Source organism: Salvelinus namaycush, chromosome 11, assembly GCF_016432855.1.
Source record: "Salvelinus namaycush isolate Seneca chromosome 11, SaNama_1.0, whole genome shotgun sequence".
NCBI lineage: Eukaryota > Metazoa > Chordata > Actinopteri > Salmoniformes > Salmonidae > Salvelinus > Salvelinus namaycush.
The window spans coordinates 3,009,927-3,031,914 of record NC_052317.1 but is presented as its reverse complement, the minus strand read 5'-3'; the positions used below and the strand labels follow the sequence as shown (position 1 = coordinate 3,031,914).

General features: G+C 42.7%; 1 protein-coding gene across 1 annotated transcript; it reads left to right on the top strand.

Moving 5' to 3' along the window:
- Positions 1-256: 256 nt before the first annotated feature.
- On the top strand, positions 257-20,406 carry ranbp9 (RAN binding protein 9). Its single transcript, XM_039003641.1, has 14 exons — positions 257-810; positions 6,315-6,426; positions 6,922-6,974; positions 8,521-8,688; positions 9,232-9,254; positions 13,036-13,220; positions 13,466-13,578; positions 13,891-13,999; positions 14,290-14,444; positions 15,827-15,983; positions 16,569-16,690; positions 17,059-17,210; positions 18,323-18,434; positions 19,209-20,406. The coding sequence occupies exons 1-14, from the start codon at positions 594-596 to the stop codon at positions 19,337-19,339; spliced, it is 1,809 nt and encodes a 602-aa protein (XP_038859569.1). The 5' UTR covers positions 257-593; the 3' UTR covers positions 19,340-20,406.
- Positions 20,407-21,988: the final 1,582 nt, after the last annotated feature.

The following is a 21,988-nucleotide window of genomic DNA, read 5'->3' as shown; positions in this document are numbered from 1 at the left end:
CCCTATTTGATGAAGAAATTACAATTGAACTACTTCACCATTTTCCAAGAGAAAACTACTTCATATAGAGTTGGGGTTTCTGCAGACCAATTAGCCTAAAGATAATAAACTGTTGAGAACATTGTGAGGATAGAACTCCTGGTAGAACATTGAGGGATACATTGATGTTTGTTATGTGTCTGAGCATGTACTTTCCAGTCCTTAAGGAAATGTGACTGGACCTCCTCTAAACCAATCAAATGTGTGGATTAGCACCGACAACAAACAAAAGATCGAGGTTAGCCATACTGTGTCGATGTCTACCAGCTCTAATCATATCTGCGAGATAAATCGTGTCGTATATTTTCAGTTTGTCCTAAAAACGCTTTAGCGAGATGGGTTTTCTTCGTTAAATTTGTCGTTGTATGTGTTTAGCGAATGTCAGATATTGAGCCATTTTTGCAATACGCGTATTTAGTTTGCTAGCTTGTTTTGTGGCTAGCAGCGTTAGCTTTTAAAATACTTGACAGTTTGTGGAGGCGTTTGACTTATAGTTACGTTATTTGAATCGGTGGCTCACGTCTTTCTAACTTAAATAAACCCGTTTGTTCGCCATGTCTGGACAGTCATCGGGCTGTGGGTTTCTTATGTCGGTTGTTGTTCACGGAGACTCGGCTCTGAACGAGCAGGAAAATGAGCTCAACCAGCAACTCAGACGGCTCTATCCAGCGGTAAACGAACTTGAAACCCCGCTTCCTCGATCCTGGAGCCCGAAGGACAAGTTCAGTTACATTGGCCTCTCTCAGAACAATCTTCGAGTGCACTATAAAGGTAACTATCTATGACGCGTGAATGAAATTAAATATGAGTGCTAACGTTAGCTAGCGTCATCCGCTTACTTTGCTAAGGTTACATGTCAGTGGCTAACTAGCCGTACTCTTAGCTAGCTACGTTACCTTAGCTAGCCAACGTTCGCAGTTAATCTTAGCAGTTATCGTTCTCAAAACGAATTGACAGCACTAGTTGGCTAAAAACAGTCAAGCTAATGTTAACTAAGTTAGGTTGGTAACGAGGTAATGATCAACAACAATACGCTATCTTGTAAACCAACTGGCGAAATCCCCAGCCAAAACAAGAACGTTAAGTAGCAACGTTACGCCAGCGAGCTTTCCAGTTGGACGAACTGCAGTCCTAGCTAACTGTTTGTCAAAACTAGCAAAAGTTGATAATTTGTTTTAAAAAAAAACATAATTGACATGTCAGTTGTACCTTGCTACCTAACTGGCTAGCTTATTTGTTTTTCAGCTGTTTAGCATAGATGGACTCGACCAGGTCCGTAAATAAACATGTCACAACCGCTGATTTGTAATTTTTATTTAACATTCATTTAATTAGGCAAGTCAGTTAGGAACTAGTTCTTATTTTACAATGGCGGCCTACCCCGGCCAAAACCTCCCGTAACCCTAGCTGATTAGGCTAACTGATTTTATAATGCCAGGGCCCACTGCTAGCTTGTTTTTTTAAAATGTATTTATCAAGGGCCCAGGGTTCACAAATGAATTAATCTACTAGTTAACCTACTAGTTAAATTGGCACATAAATCAGCAAGCTAGCTTTGTCAAGCTGACAAAACAAAAAACGACACCTAAAGGCAAAGCCCTTATCCTGTGTAGGCTGTCGTCTAGCTATAGGCCTATAGTTAGCTAGCTAGCCTAGATGTGCTTCTTCAGCATTACCCATTTCGGATCTGTATGCCCTATATTAGGTACTATATTCAATCGGTTGCTATGTCATGGTGGATTTTTAGAAAGTAGCAACTGTAAGTCAATGGCTGGAGTGAAAATCAAGGCTCTTGCTTTGTACCTCAACCAACTAAAGGTACCTGAAGTGTATTTTTCCCCGTGTTTGATGTAGGCCTACTACATCAAGGTGTAACAGTGTATTTCCTTTCTGGGTGTGTAGGCCATGCATTTTACCCTTTAAACAATCTCTTCATAGTATGTGATGTGTCTAGAGAACATCGTGGCTTTACACATCCTCTTGTGTTTATACATACCACTGAGGTTATAATATGAATAAGAACTAGACAATGCCTGACCTTTTGTTTTCAAAGTAATCTATTCGCGTTTGCATATGCCGATTCATGGACCGTTTTTATATCCGGTTTACACAGCCTAACTTGACATGCGCACTTGATCTCGGTGCGCACAGGGGAGCAGCCACGATCCAAAAACATTGGCAGATATTGGATGAATATAAAATGTTAAAGCTGCGATATGTTTTTTTTGGGGCCACCTGACTAAATTCACATAGGAATGACTTATAGATCTGTCATTCTCATTGAAAGCATGGCTAAAAAGCCGTAGCTCTGTTCTGTGCTTTATTTATATGCTTCACATTAAGTTTAATTTTTGCTGCTTTCTGTTTTGTGCAACAGCTTCAAACAGCTGAAAATACAATATTTTTGGTTATGGAAAATATATTTCAGTGGTTTAGATGGTACAATGATTCTCTACACTAGCTTGTTTTGTCACAAACTGAAATTAGGCTAATTATTAGAATTTAACAACCAGGAAATGGCTGGGGGGAAATAAGCCTCTGTGACAATTTGAATAATTCAATGAATGTTTTGTGCACAAAGGTGATGACTGTCCTTATTAGGAATGTTCAAATCTGACTTCTATGGAAATTGTCTTTCTGGGCAAGTACTGACGCAAAACTGTAGGAGCAGTCAACTGGAACCCTGGCTCCTTGATGCATCAGCCAGGCAGGCATAGCGCAAACTTTAAACGAACCACACTTGGATGACAACGGGTCACTTGAGACTGACACTTTAGGGCATGTCATTATGTTCACAGAGATGGGTGGGCCAAAGATTATAGATATACTGACAAGATGCATGTCTCTTCGCCCAAACAATGGGAGTCGTTGACCACAAAGCGGCATGGCGGGTTGTCTAGCTCCCGCCTATCCTTTCTTTGTGTTGGTGGATACATCTCATTATCGAAATCCTTTTTTTATTATTCGATGAGGGTTGTTGATTTCAACCACCTGTATTCAATGGCGAGGGATGCTATACTACTAGCCTCATGCCATGAATAGTCATCTCAAGACAACTCCGATAAAGTTTTCTCAATGTTGCCGGGATGTCACGTGTCCTACTTAGCAGTACACTAGTAACCACTTAAGCAATATGAAACTTATATTAGATCAAATAAACCTCATGTAGGAAATAAGCCATACATTCTTTGTTGTTGGCCAAATTCAACACTCATTGGCCTCCATACAAAACTCCACGTTTGGTGGGCGAAACAACAAAAACACCACCTGCTGGAGGGAGAGATTTTCGCAGAGTTGGCCCTCTTCCTCTCTGGTGAAGTTAGCCACAATAGTGGAATTTGCGGTATGCCTTCAAATTTAAATTCCCCCATTGAAACTGATGGATACATAGTGTTTAGCATCATCTAGTCCAAGTAAGGTTTGCATGTTATATAAATTCAACAAAAGACAATGTAGTTAATTTGACATCTGAAATCGCACTGTGGATGTATTAGACTTCAGAATTACATTACGGGCATACCTGTAGACTATGCACTGTATAGCCTTACCTATGGATCATGCAGGGCTTGACATGGGCTGCTGGCCCAGGTAGGTTTTGGAAACCATCTGGGCAAGTCAATCATCCATAATGCTATTTTCAATCTAGGCTATATGATTGATGAGGAAAGTCTGTTCCCAAAGCTGTTAGGTTATGTACAATGTTACCTCTAAGCTGTGCACGTGCGCAAAGCTCCACTGGGACTTCCGCGCAGAAGAAATATCAGCCCACGCAGAGAAGCAAGAGATTGAACTTCATTCAACTTTCTACATCCCTCCCCCGTTAACACTATCAACGTTTCCCTTAACTGTGGCAATTGTGATCGAGTCAACATAATATTAGCCACTTTCAATGCAACAAAACAAACTATGCGAGAGATTTTGGAGTAGCCAGAACGCATCGGCGTTGGATTCTATTGCATTGACAGGCACCACTAGGGGCCTGTGCGCCATAACCAATCGGTGCTGCAGTAGGCCAATATGCAAATAGACCATTGCCATATATGGATCTGTGCCATTTTTTTTTTTTGTCTGAAAGGGCCAGTTGAATTTTGCATAAGCTAAGTAGCCAATAGGCAGAGGGTAGCATACATGGTCTGATTCTCTGTAATAATGATAATGGAATAATTGTGTTTTTATAAAGTGGCTTCTTGCATCAAACAACACATTTTCAGTCACCTTGTCTGAAGGACAAGTGGATAAACAGGTTAATGTCAATCACTTTTCAAAACTGATCGTCAGGAACTTCATGAAATGGGTTTCCATGGCCGAGCAGCCGCACACAAGCCTAAGAACACCATGCTAAGCGTCGGCTGGTGTGGTGTAAAGCTCGCCGCCATTGGACTCTGGTGCAATGGCATTGCTTTCTCTGGAGTGATTAATCACACTTCATCTGTCAGTCTGACAGACTAATCTGAGTTTGGTGAATGCCAGGAGAACGCTACCTGCCCCAATGCATAGTGCAAACTAAAGTTTAGTGGAGGAGGAATTCTGGGGTTGTTTTTATGGTTTTGTTAAGTGAAATCTTATTGCTCCAGCATACAATGATGTTCTGTGCTTCCAACTTTGTGGCAACAGTTTGGGGAAGGACCGTTCCTGTTTCAGCATGACAATGCCCCCATACACAAAGCTAGGTCCATACAGAAATGGTTTGTCAAGATCAGTGTGGAAGAACTTGACTGGCCTGCACAGAGGTCTGACCTCAACCCCATCGAACACCTTTGGGATGAATTGGAGCAACGACTGCGAGCCAGGCCTAATTGCCCAACATCAGTGCCCGACCTCACTAATGCTCTTGTGGCTGAATGGAAGCAAGTCCCCGCAGCAATGTTCCAACATCTAGTGGAAAACATTCCCAGAAGAGTGGAGGCTGTTATAGCAGCAAAGGGGGACCAACCCAATATTAATGTTCATGATTTTGGAATGAGATGTTCGATAAGCAGGTGTCCACACACTACATGACCAAAAGTATATCTACCGCTAAATGATAAGTTAACAATGGATATTTAAACCAGAAATCTACTTTTTGGTCCACAATCTTTCCCAAGCGTAATTCGGTCATCTTGCGCTGTTTTGAATGAACAATTCTAACGGCTTTCCCAAAACAACCTTCCCAAATGAATGTTGTTGAAGTCGAGCTGGCAGAATGTTCTGATGAGTTGCACAGTATCAATCGGGTGGGTGTTAATAAAAACTCTGTCACATGTAGGAAAGATGTATAAATAATAATATTCTCCCACACCTCATTAGTGGTCTCCTAATGTGGGCTAACCATTGTTGTGGATCAGAATTCCCCCCCCCCCCACGCAATAAAAAAAGTGGTTTTGAATGAACTTAATTTTTTTTAGCTACTACTTGAACATCTCGTTCTATTTGTATTTTTTTCCTGTGAGCTCAATGCGCACATCATGCAATTTCTCTACAGGAATTAGATCAAACCTTAACTGTGTGACGCAGGGAGTTGTAGTTCACAACAGGCCAAATAGTCGACATACGGTAGTTTAGTGCAGAAGAAATTGTTATGAACTACAATGACCGTAATCCATTGCGCGCCTACTTGTCTGATTTTGTTTCTTTCACACCTGCTTTGTTAGGCAGACGAAGGAAGCCAGAATGCCCAATTGAGAGGGATAGAGCAGTTGCTTCAAGGTATCTACCTGAAATGCACGGTCTAAGTGATTTTGATAGTTGGTATTCAGCATTCATGAAAGTCATTTTGTTAGGGCATAGGCAACAGTTCTATAGATGACTTGGAATTAAATAATAATAAAAAAACAAATGTAAATATTTTATTAAAGTCATGTGAATATATGATGGTTAAGTGATAAGCATTCACTACCATCATGGGACTTTTTATTAATTGTTCCGTTACAGCATTCAACCCGCATCGTGCAATGTTGAAAAAATAATTCCAAAGTGATTTAAAAATATATAATCGACCTCAAAAGGAACTAATCGCTCAGCGCTAGGGGAAAAAGCATTTTTTCCCCCTGTTCACCTAATGCTGAATTCCAATTTCTCCGCCCACACCTCTCAGCGTTCTAGTAGATCTGATAGGTTTAAGCAATATGGTAGTTGTAATTGCTGCCGTCTGATTGACCAGAGGGAATTTCTGCCATACTACTTACGCCTATCCAATTGTTTCAGATCTAAAGCGGTGCCTACGGGTAAGCGCTAGGGGTTGAATTGATTACAGGGTGTCTTGTTTCATTCATGCCATCGCTTCCATCCACCCACAGGTCATGGAAAGACCCCTAAAGATGCGGCATCCGTACGAGCCACTCATCCCATCCCAGCTGCCTGCGGGGTCTACTACTTTGAGGTGAAAATCATCAGTAAAGGCCGAGATGGGTAAGATGGATGCACAGAATTGGGTTCTACCCACGCAAACCCCTTTTGACTTCACTAATCATAGTCTACAGTTAACATTTTGTTCAATCGAGGACGTCTCATCAGTTCCCTGTAATGGTTAACGATTCTGAGATTAGACCCCCCCCCCAACTAATCGGCCTATTAACTCTTTCCTAGGGTGTATTCACTAGGAACCAAACGGAACAAAAACAGGGGGGGAGTAAATTGAATTTGCCTAAGAAACACACTTTTTCATTTGCAATTCAACTTTTGCTATGGTGTGCACTAATGAACACACCCCTGATTTCCATTGCTTATCACGTCTCTGGACAGTTAGGAATTGACCTTTGCATGAGGGTGTCATCATGTTGGTGTGATTCATGAAATTCCCTTGAGGCAGTTTAGATATCCGTAGCCAGCGGAACCAATACTTTATAACTGTTAACATGCCTGGATCATCACACATTTTGACCCTGCTATCTTTCTGTTTATCAGGTACATGGGTATCGGTCTCTCGGCTCAAGGTGTCAACATGAACAGACTCCCTGGTAAGGCGACTCTGTTGAAAGCTATAGCTTGTGTGTCAAGGTTGACTCTGCCTTGGTCTTCGGGTGTGTTGGAAGACGGTTTGGTTTGTGAATTGTCCCTGTCTGTGATGGGGCATTATGTGAATTCGTTTTTGTGTGTGTATTGTCTGGAAGACGTGCTGGTGATGAACATACTCTTGTGTGTGTTTCAGTGGATTGTCTTTTCTTTTGAGTATGTATTGTCTGAAACTCATGTGGGTGTGCCCTTAGAAGCCAGACAGGCTGCTTATTATCTGGCCTGACATGACACCATTGGGACAGGGTCACATGTTGGAGGGGGGTTGTTTATCTGGCAGTGCAGGGTGTCTCTCTCTGACACTGGCCTGCATCCAAAATGGTAGACTATTTCCTATATAGTGCCCCACATGCTCTGGTCAAAACTTGTGCACTATATAGGGTGCAATTTGAGATGCATCCTGTAACACTTCAGGACACAGGGCGGGCCCAGCAAAGGGCCACGGCATAGCAATGCAGCGCAGTCTTATAAAACAGCAGACAGAGCAGTGCCAGATCATGGATAAGTAATCACTAATGGCTAGTTGCTAACTTGCTAAAAAAAAAAAAAATGTTACCCACATAAGTGTCAAATGTAATGTGGCTAATTCTTAGGAAACCTAATACATGTATGAGTTTTCAAATGAGAACATTATTAAATTATTTTGACATTTTATAGCAGAAGACCTAATTAGCGTAACACTCCAATACACATGTTAGGTCATAGCTTTTAAAAACCTATACTAAAATAAATGTGAGCTTCTAATCTAACCAGTGCCATGGCAGATCGATAGGCCTATATTTTACCCAGGTGTAAAACGGATACTCCTTATCTTCTGCTGTGAGGCTTTTTAATCTGAACATTTAGTTTAAGATGCATTGGTGAAGTGTTGCTTCTAGTGTGTGTGTGTGTGATGGTTAGTGCAAACACATTTCCTCTTTGGGGTTTAATAAAGTACTATCTTATAGAGAAGAGGTACTTATACTAAAAATATATAAACGCAACAATTTCTAAGATTTTACTGAGTTACTGCTCATATAAGAATCAGTCAATAAATAAAAAAATATTAATTAGGCCCTAATCTATGGATTTGACATGACTGGGCATGGGTGGGCCTTTAGTGCATAGGCCCATCCAATTAGAATATGTTTTTTGCCACAAAAGAGCTTTAATAGAGACAGAAATACTCCTCAGCAACCCCTCCTCCCCCTGCGTGGTTACATGTGGTTGTGAGGCCAGTTGGACGTACTGCCAAATTCTCTAAAACGATGTTGCAGGTGTTGTGTTTTGACCATAAATCACATTTTTAAAGTGGTGTTTTATTGTTCCCAGCACAGGTGAGGAATATGCTTTTTGTGGATATGGAACATTTGAGGATTTTTTTATTTTTTTTCTCAGCTCATGAAACATGGGACCAACACTTTCTATGTTGTGCTTACATTTTTGTTCAGTTTATATTGTAAGTCGCGGCGTCTTTCAGAGTGACGACAATGTCTGTGCGGTTTTTCTCAGGTTGGGACAAACACTCGTATGGTTACCACGGAGATGATGGCCACTCGTTCTGCTCCTCCGGCACGGGGCAGCCCTACGGCCCCACGTTCACTACAGGCGACGTGATTGGCTGCTGCGTTAACCTCATCAACAACACCTGTTTCTACACAAAGAATGGCCACAGCTTAGGTATGGAACACACCTGCTCTAGAACATAAAAATGAATTGAACTAATGTAATAATTCATTATGTAACTTAAGCTGTGTCATTCAGTTGAACTTTTTGTGGAGTTATTGTGGGGGGGGGGGATTTCCTAAATTGGACAAAGGTCTCTTAGGCTAGTTCTGGTGTTTGGAACCGGAAAATGAAAATGTACACACTCTGAGCTAACACATAATGCCTGCCCCACCTTTTAATTTTTATTAACAGTTATTTATTTACAACATATCACTATCAAACAACACGCCACATGTAAACACATGACACACAATATTGTTCTGTCTCATCCTGGTCTGAATAATTTGACTCGTAAAGGCACATTTCTATACTTTTCTTTGCATATCACATTTCATCCCACCCTTTAATGTATTTTAGAGGCAACATTTTGTCCAATTGAACATCCATGGTTTGAATTGATATGCTGCATCATGCATTCCTGTACCCAACATAGGATATTCAGTCAGAGATGAAGAAATGTATGTTGATGTTTTTATCTTCTCTCCTGTACTCTAGGAATAGCCTTTACCGATCTACCGGTAAGTATTATCCCACCGGCCATTTTGTCTTTAAAAGCTACATTCTGGGATTTGAAAAAAAAACTAGGCGACACCCCTGCCACTTGTTTTGGTCCACAGCTGAGCTGAGGGATGGGGTTAGGGCAATGTAATCCCCCTCATTCATTGATCACACTCCCGCTGCATGGACTAACATTTCACGATATCCAAGAGATGGTATCACATTTTATCAACCGACAATACAGTTTTAAGAAAAATACCTACAAAAACAAGTAATTAAAGGGCAGCAGTAAAATGACAATAGCGAGGCTATATAGGGGGTACCGGTTAGTCGAGGTAATTGAAGTAATACATGCATACTACCGTTCAAACGTTTGGGGTCACTTAGAAATGTCCTTGTTTTTGAAAGACAAGCACTTTTTAAATAAAAAACATCAAATTGATCAGGAATACAGTGTAGACAATGTTTTAAATTAATATTGTAGCTGGAAATGGCTTTTTAAACATTTATTATTGAATATCTACAGAGCCCCATTATCAGCAACCATCACGCCTGTGTTCCAATGGCACGTTGTGCTTATAATTTTAAAAGGTTTATAATTTTAAAAGGCTAATTGATCATTTGAAAACCCTTTTGCAATTGTTAGCACAGCTGATAACTGTTGTGCTGATTTTAAAGATGCAATAAAACTGACCTTTAGACTAGTTGAGTATCTGGAGCATCAGCATTTGTGGGTTTGATTACAGGCTCAAAATGGCCAGAAATAAAGACCTTTTCTGAAAGTCGTCAGTCTATTCTTGTAGTGAGAAATAAATGCTATTCCATGCAAGAAATTGCCAAGAAACTGAAGATCTGGTACAAAGCTGTGTACTCCCTTCACAGAACAGCGCAAACTGGCTCTAACCAGAATACAAAGAGGAGTGGAAGGCCCCGGTGCACCTCTTTCTATTCTGGTTAGAGCCTGTTTGGGCTGTTCTGTGAAGGGAGTAGTACCCAGCGTTGTACCAGGTCTTCAGTGTGCTTTTCTTTCAAAAACCAGGACATTTCTAAGTGACCCCAAACGTTTGAATGGTAGTGTACATGTGGGTAGAGTTATTAAAGTGACTTATGCATAGATAATAACAGTATCAGCAGTGTAAAAGAGGGGGGGAATGCAAGTAGTCTGGTAGCCATTTGATGTTCACTAGTCTTATGGCTTGGGGGTAGAAGCTGTTTAGAAGCCTCTTGGACCTAGACTTGGCGCTCTGGTACCGCTTGCCGTGCGAACAGTGTATGACTAGGGTGGCTGGAGTCTTTGACCATTTTTAGGGCCTTCCTCTGACACTGCCTGGTATAGAGGTCCTGGATGGCAGGAAGCATGGCCCCAGTGATGTAGTGGGCCATACACACTATCCTCTATAGTGCCTTGGGGTCGGAGGCCGAGCAGTTGCCATACCAGGCAGTGATGCAACCAGTCAGGATGGTCTCGATGGTGCAGCTGTAGAACGTTTTTGAGGATCTGAGGACGCATGCCAAATCTTTTCAGTCTCCTGGGGGGGAAATAGTTTTTTTTGTGCCCTCTTCACAACTGTCTTGGTGTGCTTGGACCATTCTAGTTTGTTGTTGGTGTGGACACCAAGGAACTTGAAGCTCTCAACCTGCTCCACTACAGCCCCGTCGATGAGAATGGGGGTGTGATCGGTTCTCCTTTTCCTGTAGTCCACAATCATCTACTTAGTCTTGATCATGTTGAGGGAGAGGTTGTTGTCCTGGCACCACACGGCCAGGTCTCTGACCTCCTCCCTATAGGCTGTCTCGTTGTTGTTGATCAGGCCTACCAGTTTGAACCCTATTTGAAGATGAACATTGTTTACAAACAACAAAGTAAACAATGGTTGGAGTAATAAAACGTGATAGTTTGGCTTATGATGGACAGTTGTTCTAATTTAATTTGGACTTTTATGCATTCAATTCTTAAAGAATCAATGGGTAAATATCAATAATTTTAATTGAACATTGTACAGCTTCCCAAATCCCAGACTGTAGCTTTAATGTTAACAATGCATATTTTGAATGGTGTTTGCTGCCTGGAGGATCCGATATATAAAACAAATATGTGAAGATTGAATAATTTATGCCATTTGAAAGTTCCCAAAAAATTTAATTTACATGTCTGCTTTTTTTCGCTGCACTGAGGTGGGGGGTGAGCGCTGGCTGCGCCGTCCCCCTACCAGCAGAATGACCACTTGTTTGAGGATAAAATACGACTGCTTTAGCCAAAACAATAATCCATTGAGCAGAAACTGTTGGCCACAAGCCAGCATTCATGTTTCTCTGGGCTCTACGGTGATGTGCGTCAACTCCACTGGAGCTGACCTTTCTCTGTTAGACCATGAAACGGGCTTTGAGAAATCCCTCCGCTGCTAACTCCAGGGTCATGTTCATTAGGCATGAAACGGGGCGGGAACTACCAGAGTATGCCGAATGAGAATGCAACCCAAGTCGTCGTGGGATTGTTTTTATTTCTTGAATATGCCAATGTAAAACTCGCTTTCCATAACTTCCACTTAATTTCCTGAACTGCTTTTTTTGTTGTGACCAACCTTTTATTCAGTCGTCATTTTTCAGAGGGGGGTTACAGGTACGAAAACAATCAAATAAATGCATACATAACCCCCCCTCTGCCAGAGGCAAATTTCATCGTAAAATGTTTCCTTGGTGTTATACTGTCTGAACAAATTTAAAATGAATAAGTTGGTGGTTTGGATTATGGGATGTCAAGGTCATATTTTTCCATATTCTGTTCCAGTTAATAATGTGGGGGTTCATATTCAATTAGTTAAGTGGACAATCATTGTTCTTTTTTTAATCGTTAATTTAAAAAGCTTTGCGGCAAATAGAAATTGTGAGCAATAGTAGCACCAAAGCGTTTTAAGGGTCATATCAGTGAAGACCACCTCTTCCAGGCCAATATGAGACACCATATTTGTCACTACTCAGCCATGGGGGAGAAGAATCATGTCTAAACCAGTTTAAATTTGTATTTCCAGGCACAATTTGTCCCATCTTAAATTTGGTACGGATAGTCCTATGTCTTTCTCTCTTTGTAAATGTTATCCGGGATCGTTTACCTTGCTATATACACTGGGTCTACACAACATTAGGAACACCGTCCTAATATTGAGTTGCACCCCCCCCCCCCCCCATGCAAGTAATGGTTGAGTCTTTCTTGATGGATGGCAAGTTCTGCTCTTTTTTTAACGGTATATTGTCTTGACTTTGGAAAGAGCAATAGCTACCTGGTCTGAAGCGTTTGTTGAATGCTCAAACACAGCTGACGACGTAAAGTTCTTTTGACTCCAACTTTGTCAGCTAAACTAAGATACTGTGTGTGTGTGTGTGTGTGTATATATATATGTATCAGTTAGATGAGGATCCTGAACCATGTCGCTGTGGTTTTGTTTATCTGCTCCTTATAAAACAACCCGTCCTGGAGTGTGTTCATTATTGCGCACTGTAGTGAAATGTTTTGCAACGGAGAACAAAAACGTTTCTTAAGCGGACAAATTCAGGTAGGTCCCTCCCAGTTTCGTTTGGTTCCTTGTGAATGCACACCTGGTATCAACTCGGCTCCTTGATCTATCTTGCTTGTGAAATTGTATTATATACACTCACTCACTCATTTGTGGTTGAGGCTATATGGAACTTTTCCCCTCGAGTGGTTTGATGAAAATAAGAGCATATGTTTGAACCATACATCCAACATTTTAAGAGAATTTGTTTGTGATTTAACAAATCATCGTAGTATATTTGTGCCCCCAGCCCAACCTGTACCCCACAGTGGGGCTGCAGACCCCTGGGGAGGTGGTGGATGCCAACTTTGGCCAGCACCCATTTGTGTTCGACATCGAGGACTACATGCGCGAGTGGCGGACTAAGATCCAGGCCCAGATCGACAGGTTCCCCATAGGGGACAGGGAGGGAGAGTGGCAGTCCATGATCCAGAAGTAAGTACCTTCCCTTGTAGCTGTACACACCAATGGAAACTACATTTCCCATCTGGTTTGACTTGTATTATTGCCACCTTTTTTTAAATCTCAAATTTTCCAACTTGTTTTTAAGTGGTTATTTCCGAGTCTGAACCTCGTATTTCCAAATTCCCAACAGCATTTGAAGGCAGCATATCATTATTTGTAATCTGTATTTTCTCTCTCTGAGCTGTTCTGTTTCTCCCACCTCTTTGTCTCCACAGAATGGTGGCATCCTACCTGGTCCACCATAGTTACTGTGCCACAGCCGAAGCCTTTGCCAAATCCACAGACCAGGCTGTGCATGAGGAACTGGCCTCCATTAAAAACCGACAGAGTGAGTCATGCTTGTGTGAAAGATGTTTAGGGTGTGTCCTGTCATTGACTTGTGTATTTGCTTTGAGTATATTAGAATTATATGCTACATTCACAAAATGTAAAAGTACTTGATGGGTAGTTGGCATAGGTGGAGCCATTACAATATTTCTTAGGGACACGTCTGCCTAGGGGCCAAAATGGAATGGGCCTAGAATAAATTATTGTCCGTAACACTTTAAAATGTTGCCGCTCTCGTACCCTTGGAGACGAATGGGGAAATGCCATGTCACACTAAGTCTCCTCCCAATATGTAAATGGGATGTGCTTGCAGAGATCCAGAAGCTGGTGTTGTCCGGCAGAATGGGAGAGGCCATTGAGACCACCCAACAGCTGTACCCCAGCCTACTGGAGAGTAACCCCAACCTCTTATTTATGCTAAAGTGAGTAATGGCGAGGGATAGGCAATTTTGCCACATTTAGGAACTGTACCTTCTAAGGGGAAGCTCAGGATATTACAACTTGTTGTTAGATGGTTCCTCACCCTGGAAGTGGTTGTAAATTCCTGAACTTACCCTTTAATGGCAAGACTGTACATTGATGTGCAGCCTTGTCTGTTGGTATTTCTGTACTTAATTGATGCTGTATTTTTAATGTGGTGGTTGACGGTTGTATTGGATAGGCCTAATCTTTGTAACCCTCCCCCTGTCCACTTAATCCCACTGTCTCTCAGGGTGAGACAGTTCATCGAGATGGTGAATGGGACGGACAGCGAGGTGCGCTGCCTGGGAGGCCGCAGCCCCAAGTCCCAGGACAGCTACACGGGCTCGCCCCGCCCCTTCAGCAGCCCCAGACAGAAAGCAAGCGGCTCCCAGGCCTACCTCACAGGTATGATACACTGAACAATCTGTGGATTTCCCATGACAGGTATGCATTGGTTAGTCACAGATACCTTAAAAAAAATCTATCTGTGGTGATAACCATTCGCCTCATGCTGCGCGACATCTCCTTCACATAGTTGCTCAGGCTGTTGATTGTGGCCTGTGGAATGTTGTCCCACTCTTCAATGGCTGTGCGAAGTTGCTGGATATTGGTGGGAACTGGAACACGCTGTCGTACACTTCGATCCAGAGCATCCCAAACATGCTCAATGGGTGACATGTCTTGAGTATTCAGGCCATGGATGAACTGGGACATCTTCAGCTTCTACGACTTGTGTACTGATCCTTGCGATATGGGGCCATGTATTATCATGAGGTGATGGAGGTGGATGAACAGCGCGACAATGCGCCTCGTCCCGGTATCTCTGCGTTCAAACTGCCATCGATAAAATTCTATGGTGTTCATTGTCCGTAGTGTTTATGCCTGCCCATACCATAACCCCTCTGCCACCATGAAGCACTCGCCACAACATTGACATCAGCAAACCACTCTCCCACACGGTGCCATACGCTGTCGTCATCTGCCCAGTACAGTTGAAACTGTGATTCATCCATGAAGAGCACACTTCCCCAGCGTGCCAGTGGCCATCGACGGTGAGCATTTACTCACTGAAGTCGGTTACGATGCCAAACTGCAGTCAGGTCAAGACCCTGGTGAGGACGAGCACGCAGATGAGCTTCAGAGGGTTTATGCAGAAATTCTTTGGTTGTGCAAACCGAGTTTCATCAGCTGTCCGGGTGACTGGTCTCAGGCGATCCCACAGGTGAAGAAGCCGGATGTGGAGGTCCTGGGCTGGTGTGGTTGTGAGGCCGGTTGGACATACAGCCAAATTCTCTAAAACAACGTTGGAGGCAGTTTATGGGAGAGAAATTAACATTAAATTCTGGCTACAGCTCTGGTGGACATTCAGCTCATGAACCATGGGACGAACACTTTACATGTTGCATTTTATGTTTTTGTGCAGTGTATATTCACATCTGGTTGTGTTCATTAGGCACTTAACAGGCTGAAACAGGAAGGTACTTTTTGAAATTGTCCCGTTTCATGTTCTGCTACAGTGTGCTGTTATAACTATGACCCTGGGGCGTGTTCAATAGGTACCAAACGGAAGAACACTAACAAACAGGGAGGGACTACCTGCACTTGTCCAAAAGTATTGCATTTCTTGTTTTGTTGCAAAATATTTCTAAACCTTATCCATGAACATGACCCAGTCCTGGATCAAATGAATTTAGTCAAATACTTAAGGTGCACTTTATTTAGCTTGCCATTCATCTTTTTGTGTCTTGTATGGTGTTTTTCATCTGACTGTCCTGGTTGCTTCCCAGGATTTGACGGCGGCTGTTGTAATGGGGTGATGTCCAGTAAGGCCCACCCCTCCCCCCACAGTCACAAGCCCTGCCCCCCGGGCCCAGCCCTCCTTGCACCCGCTGCTGAGCTCAGCTCCCTCAATGGCAGCCACAGCCTGCAGCAGCCCAACGCCAGGTACTGAACATGCACAAGGCTATAATGTACTGAACATGAGCATAAGACTATGTACTGAACACCCTACTCAATACTAGGTAGCTTGTAAACGCCTCAACATGCATCCAACACTAGATAAAATAAACAACGGTAAACACCAACAGTCTTGCACAGCCTGCTTAACTTCTACCAAAACAAGGTATTGACACAACGTATCACACAACCCAAAAAACGCAGGTTTAGGATCGACCTACATTGCAGTGGGACTGCGCAAAACTTTGAATTTACAAATCGGCTTGCAGTCCTAATAACTAATTTGTTATCACGATTATAAGTACTAGAACTCAAATGATACTCCAATGTTACGAGAATGGAAGAATCAAATGCTTAATTGAAATATAAATTATTTTTGGGGGGTGCTAAAGACAAACAATTGAAGTCTTATGGGGCAGAGACTTGGAAATGTGGATCTGAGGAAGTGTGATGTCAATGTTTGTTGAAATGTATGAATGTTAAGTTGTCTATTTGTCTTGTCAAATAAAATATAATTTCTAATCTTTAAAACGGATCCACTCAAACACACCTACTGTTTTACCCCCCCCCCAGTACTGATGTGGACATGGAGGTTGACCACTTCACCAACGGAGTGACCGAGTCCTCCTCCAATGGCTTCTTCAATGGCACTTCTAAACACGGAGCCCAGACAGAGGACTGTGACGCAGACATGGGTGAGTGACAGTCCATGACATGCACATGATAGTTGTAACATTTTGAAGCTATACATTGCTTACAAACGAATGTCAACAATGGAGTAATGCATCTTTTGGGGGTTACGATAAGACGGTTGTGCTAAACTCACGAGGCTAACTTATTATTCAAGATACCAATGGGTGTATATAGCCAAAATTTAAATGATCATTGCGTAGATTCCCAGATTGCACTTTTTTTATATTCTGATGTAATTTTTTTTACAAAAACAGAGGCTGTACAACTGACATGATTGACTCTTGTCTGCATCTTTCAAAGCAACCCTCTGAGTGGCTGAATGCGATGTCCTCGTGTGACGTGCACGATTTGATTGGTTCTGTGTCCACAGAGGTGGAGTCAGCCCAGTCCAAGAGGCAGCTGTGCGGGGGAAGCCAGGCAGCCATAGAGAGGATGATCCACTTTGGCCGGGAGCTCCAGAGCATGAGTGAGCACCTACGCCGAGAATGCGGCAAGAACTCGGTCAACAAGAAGATGCTCAAGGTACTCTCCATCAATTATGTTCAAACGACTTCACATCAATGGCTCCAGGTACTCTCCATCAATTATGTTCAAACGACTTCAGATCAATGGCTCAATGTAATGGCTGTAAAACCTTGGCTGTGAATGTTTTGCGTGTACGTCGCACCACATTGTGTCTAACATTGCAGCACTGCACATAGTCTACAACTACATCCAACATCTCAAAACAGTATTTCTCTAGCAGTACACTACCACACTGAACAATTTCAAATATTTTACTAAATTATAGTTCCTATAAGGAAGTCAGTCAATTGGAATGAATTCTTTAGGCCCTAATTGATGGATTTCACATGACTGGGCAGGGTGCAGCCATGGGTGGGCCTGGCTCTCCAGTGGGTAGGGATATGCCCACCCATGGCTGCATCCAAGGTTTTACAGCCAATCCGAATGAGTTTCTCCCCACAAAAGGGATTTTATTACAGACAGAAATACTCCCCCCACCCTCAGACGCCAAGAAGCCATATGTGGAGGTCCTGGGCTGGCGTGGGTACATGTGGTGTGAGGCCGGTTGGACATACAGCCAAATTCTCTAAAACAACGTTGGAGGCAGTTTATGATAGAGAAATTAACATTTAAATTATCTGGTAACAGCTCTGGTGGACATTCCTGCAGTCAGCATTCCAATTGCACGCTCCCTCAACTTGAGAAATCTGTGGCAAAACTGCACATTTTAGTGACCTTTCATTGCACCTGTGTAATGATCATGCGGTTTAATTAGCTTCTTGATATGTCTGTCAGGTGGGTGGTTTAATTTAACAAATTTGAGCAAAATAAGCTTTTTGTGCATATGGACCATTTTTTTTTTATTTCAGCTCATGAAACACAGGACCAGTACTTTTACATGTTGCATTTACATTTTTGTTCAGTGTATGATCTGTTGTCAACTTTGAACTTAGTGTACAATTTGAGGTTACTGTACCATGACTCACTGTTTCCATCTCTCATTAACAGCTGTTTCTGCTACCCTGCCTTTTCCCTGCGACGATTTTTACATTCTTCCAAATTCTTGTTCTTCTTGGCTGTCTTTTTCCTCTATTTGTATGTCCCTTATCACGTCCCATCTCCCTCTGTAGGATGCATTCAGTCTGCTGGCCTACTCGGACCCGTGGACTAGCCCAGTGGGCTACCAGCTGGACTCTATCCAGAGGGAACCGGTGTGTTCCACACTCAACAGTGCAATTCTAGGTAGCTACACCACTTCTGGTTGTCACTTCAGAGCCTCTCCTCAACCAATTCCTAGGCCAGCAGTCAAGTGTTGTACATCATTGGGTCATACACTCTTGGGTGGTTTCCCAGACACCGATTTAAAGACTAGTCTTGGACTAAGAAGCACTTTCGATGGAAAATCTCCATTGAACATGCTTTTTAGTCTAGAACTTGGCTCAATCTCTGTCTGGGAAACTGGCCCTGTAAATTTAGCATTTTGATTAGAATAATGCTAATTCTGTATAGCTTTGCGTTGACCGGGGCGTTATCGTTTTCCTTTGAAAATGCCAGCGAATGAGGGAGCGGTTAATTACCAACGTGGTCATAAATGGAAAGTTATAATTTTTTGATTTGAGTCATGGTTAAGAAGTTAGTCATTTGGCGGTGTCCATAGCTACTGTTTTGTGTATGTGGAGGTGTTATGCGTTGCCTATGGGTGTGCTATGTGGAACTGACTTATTTAGTGTCCTTAGTTACTAGGCCCATGTCATGGATATGATGTGTAATGCATTGCCCAATGATGTTAGAAATGTATGAGTCTCGAAAATTGGTGTTGAATCAGTCTTTTATTAATTTTAATAAGATGTGCACACAGGCCCTTACACAGCCCCCCCCAAGTTACTCATTCAGCTGTGTCCTTAGCTACCTTTTCATTTTTTTGTGAGTGTTATGCATTGCCTATGGGAGTGATATATATATATATATATATATATAGTCCTTACATAGCTGTTTTCTACCCACCCTCCCCCACAGAGACTCATAACCTGCCCAAGCAGCCCCCTCTGGCCCAGGCTGTGGGACAGGCCGCCCAGTGCCTGTCCATCATGGCACACTCTGGAAGTGGCTCCTGCGCCTTCGCTGCTGTGGACGATTACCTGCACTAGCCCACCACACACAGGTCCCCCACCTTCACACAAACTCAATCTGGATCCCTCCACTCCTCGGGCTAGCCAAGGCTACTTTCAGATTCTCCAACCTCCTGAAGTGTTCACTCATGCATTGGATTGGTGCAAGAATGCCTGGAAGGAGTTTCCACCATATTCCTCACAGCAGTCCATTCCTTTGAAATCCATGAGGGGGAGTGTACGAGTGCACTCTTTGGGATAGGGTGGAGAATCGGGACGTCGCCCAAGTCTCACAGGAACCCTGATGCAGTCACGCAAGTCTGCCCACGTAATTTTAGTTGATAGGGAGAAGGGGGAAATTGCAAAGACTAGCCAACTAGTAAATTCACCTCTCTGATCTGTGTGACTGTGGCAAACCATGCAGGATTTTCATATGCCCAAACTACTGTGCGAAGGTGGAGCACCCTGGTCTGAAGAACAAGGAACGGCTTTCCAGTGACCGCATAACCCAGTCAACATATGTTGACACTCCATTTGCCAACCCAAAACGTGGTCCGTTTAAACCCCTGACCAACTATACCAACCAGACAAGCCAGGCCCACAGAAGACGTGAATATTCCGACCCATTCTAGTGCATTTGCACCTGGGTTTGGAGTACGCTAGCCGATCCCACCTCGAGAAACCAACTCCTTGGTGGCGCGAAAGACACACCCAAACCCCATGGCATCAGTGACTGGTGACACATGTGGATTGAAGACTGAAGAAGCCAGTGAGAGAATCTAGTCTTAACTTTTGTCTTTAAAAAAAAAAAAAAATCTTGTTTATTTTGGGGAGGGTGGGTAGGCTCTGTTAACATTTCCTGGTTTACAAGGCATGGTGATTTATTATTCTAGCTAATTATATTCTTACTTGCATACACAGTATATTTGTTGCGCGCCGGCAAGAGTGAATTCCACCAAATAATAAAGGTCCCAATCCCACCACTCCTTACTAGTGACAAGTGTCAGCGTGTGTACATGTTAACTTTTCTATGAATAAAATATCAATAATTAAATATTTAGCTACCAAAAGAAAGGAAAAAATATATATATACTCTCAAATCTTCACACTGAGTGTTTAGAATCATTTGTGGTGTTAGTCTCTGAAACGTTGTTATACTGTGGTTGAAGTTTGATTAACCCTTTCCATGGCTACCCCAGTACCCCCCCCCCCTCCCCCAACTGCACAGCAGGTCTGATAAGTTATGACATTTTATTTCCTAATGTATTCATTCATGGCATTACATATCCTTTAGCCACGAAGAACTCATGAGCCATAAGCCCTTTCTTGATTTGACTGCTGAGATTGTCTCAGTTAATAAGTTCTAAATGAACGTGTGTCTGTAATGAAGGGCTTTTCAGACTTTTAAATCCCTCAAAATGTTTAGCAGATTAGCCTTGTGTTGAACCGGTAGCGAGCTAGCGCCTAAGCTCTCTTGATGAATGTTAGCCTCCCAGAATAGGTATTGTCCTGGTTTGGGGCTAACCATAGCAGCTTGTGATGGCTAACTTGGTCAAGAGCATGCTTGTTTAAGGTTAACCTTGCCCCCCCCCCCCCCCCCCCCCATTAGCCTTTTCATAGCTAACCACATCCCAGGGAAGGAAATGTTGGGATAATGGCATGTTTCAGATAGCGTCAAGATTCTGCAGAGATCTTCACAATACCTGGAGAAGTGTTTTAACCTACAAATTTACTATAATGATCCTATACTCTGCAAAATCTGTATATCAAACATGCACATTTTCAGGTGTGAAAAGCCCTTATAGGCTGCTTTTGTCAGAACACTTGTCAACAACATCAACCCAACAAAGACTTAGGCCGGGAATCAAAGGCGACAGCATAGCACTTGAGCCAACATCCGCAGCGTCTGAGACTTTGCCTTTTAACAGGCAAATTGTTCCCTTGCAATGAGCTTTCCTACAACGCGCCTTTGATTGAATCCCGGCCTTACTCTTTCCTAGTTTTTGTTTACCGGATCTCCTTTAGTACTCTCAACAGCAAAATGGAAATAGTATTGTCAACTGCACTGTGGTTATCACGTTTACAATAAAAAAAAAAACATACCTAGGAAGGCGACATTGCAACTGTGTTTTAGTGCTTGCGGCCGCAGGGGCCATATGGAGCATCTCACAGTAGTTGTGATTTAGGATCGGTTTTGCTTTTCAGATCACAATGAATAATATCACATGGACATGGGGGATCTAATCCACAGAACTTTCTCAGGCTGTATGTATTATGGCTAAAAGTAAATGCTAACGCATTGGGTATTTATAATCTGTCTTGGAAACCGTCCCTCAGTGTCTGACCATCACACCATTCTTTCCTTTAGCACATCTTTCAGTTTAGAAATCATTTTGCATGATATACAGTATAAAAACATTTGGGACTTTGGCCCATTTACCTTCAGAAGATCGATCTTACATAGAAAAGTCTGTCCCAAATGGTACCTTTTTTTCTCCCTATATAGTGCACTACTTTTTTACCAGAGCCCTATGGGCCCAGGTCAAAGTATTGCACTAAATGGGGAATAGGGTGCCATTTGGGGCAGATCCAAGATGGCACAACCATATCTGGGACTCGGCTTTGACACATCCACTTGGGCTGCAGTTTCATCACATGCTTCAGTCTGGTCTCAGTTGATTCGCCTGG

Coding starts and splice junctions, on each gene's coding strand:
- ranbp9 (XM_039003641.1), top strand. CDS start 594: ATGTCTGGACAGTCATCGGGCTGTGGGTTTCTTATGTCGGTTGTTGTT. Junction 8,689..9,231: donor AAAGAATGGCCACAGCTTAG/GTATGGAACACA, acceptor CCTGTACTCTAG/GAATAGCCTTTACCGATCTA. Junction 14,000..14,289: donor AACCTCTTATTTATGCTAAA/GTGAGTAATGGC, acceptor ACTGTCTCTCAG/GGTGAGACAGTTCATCGAGA.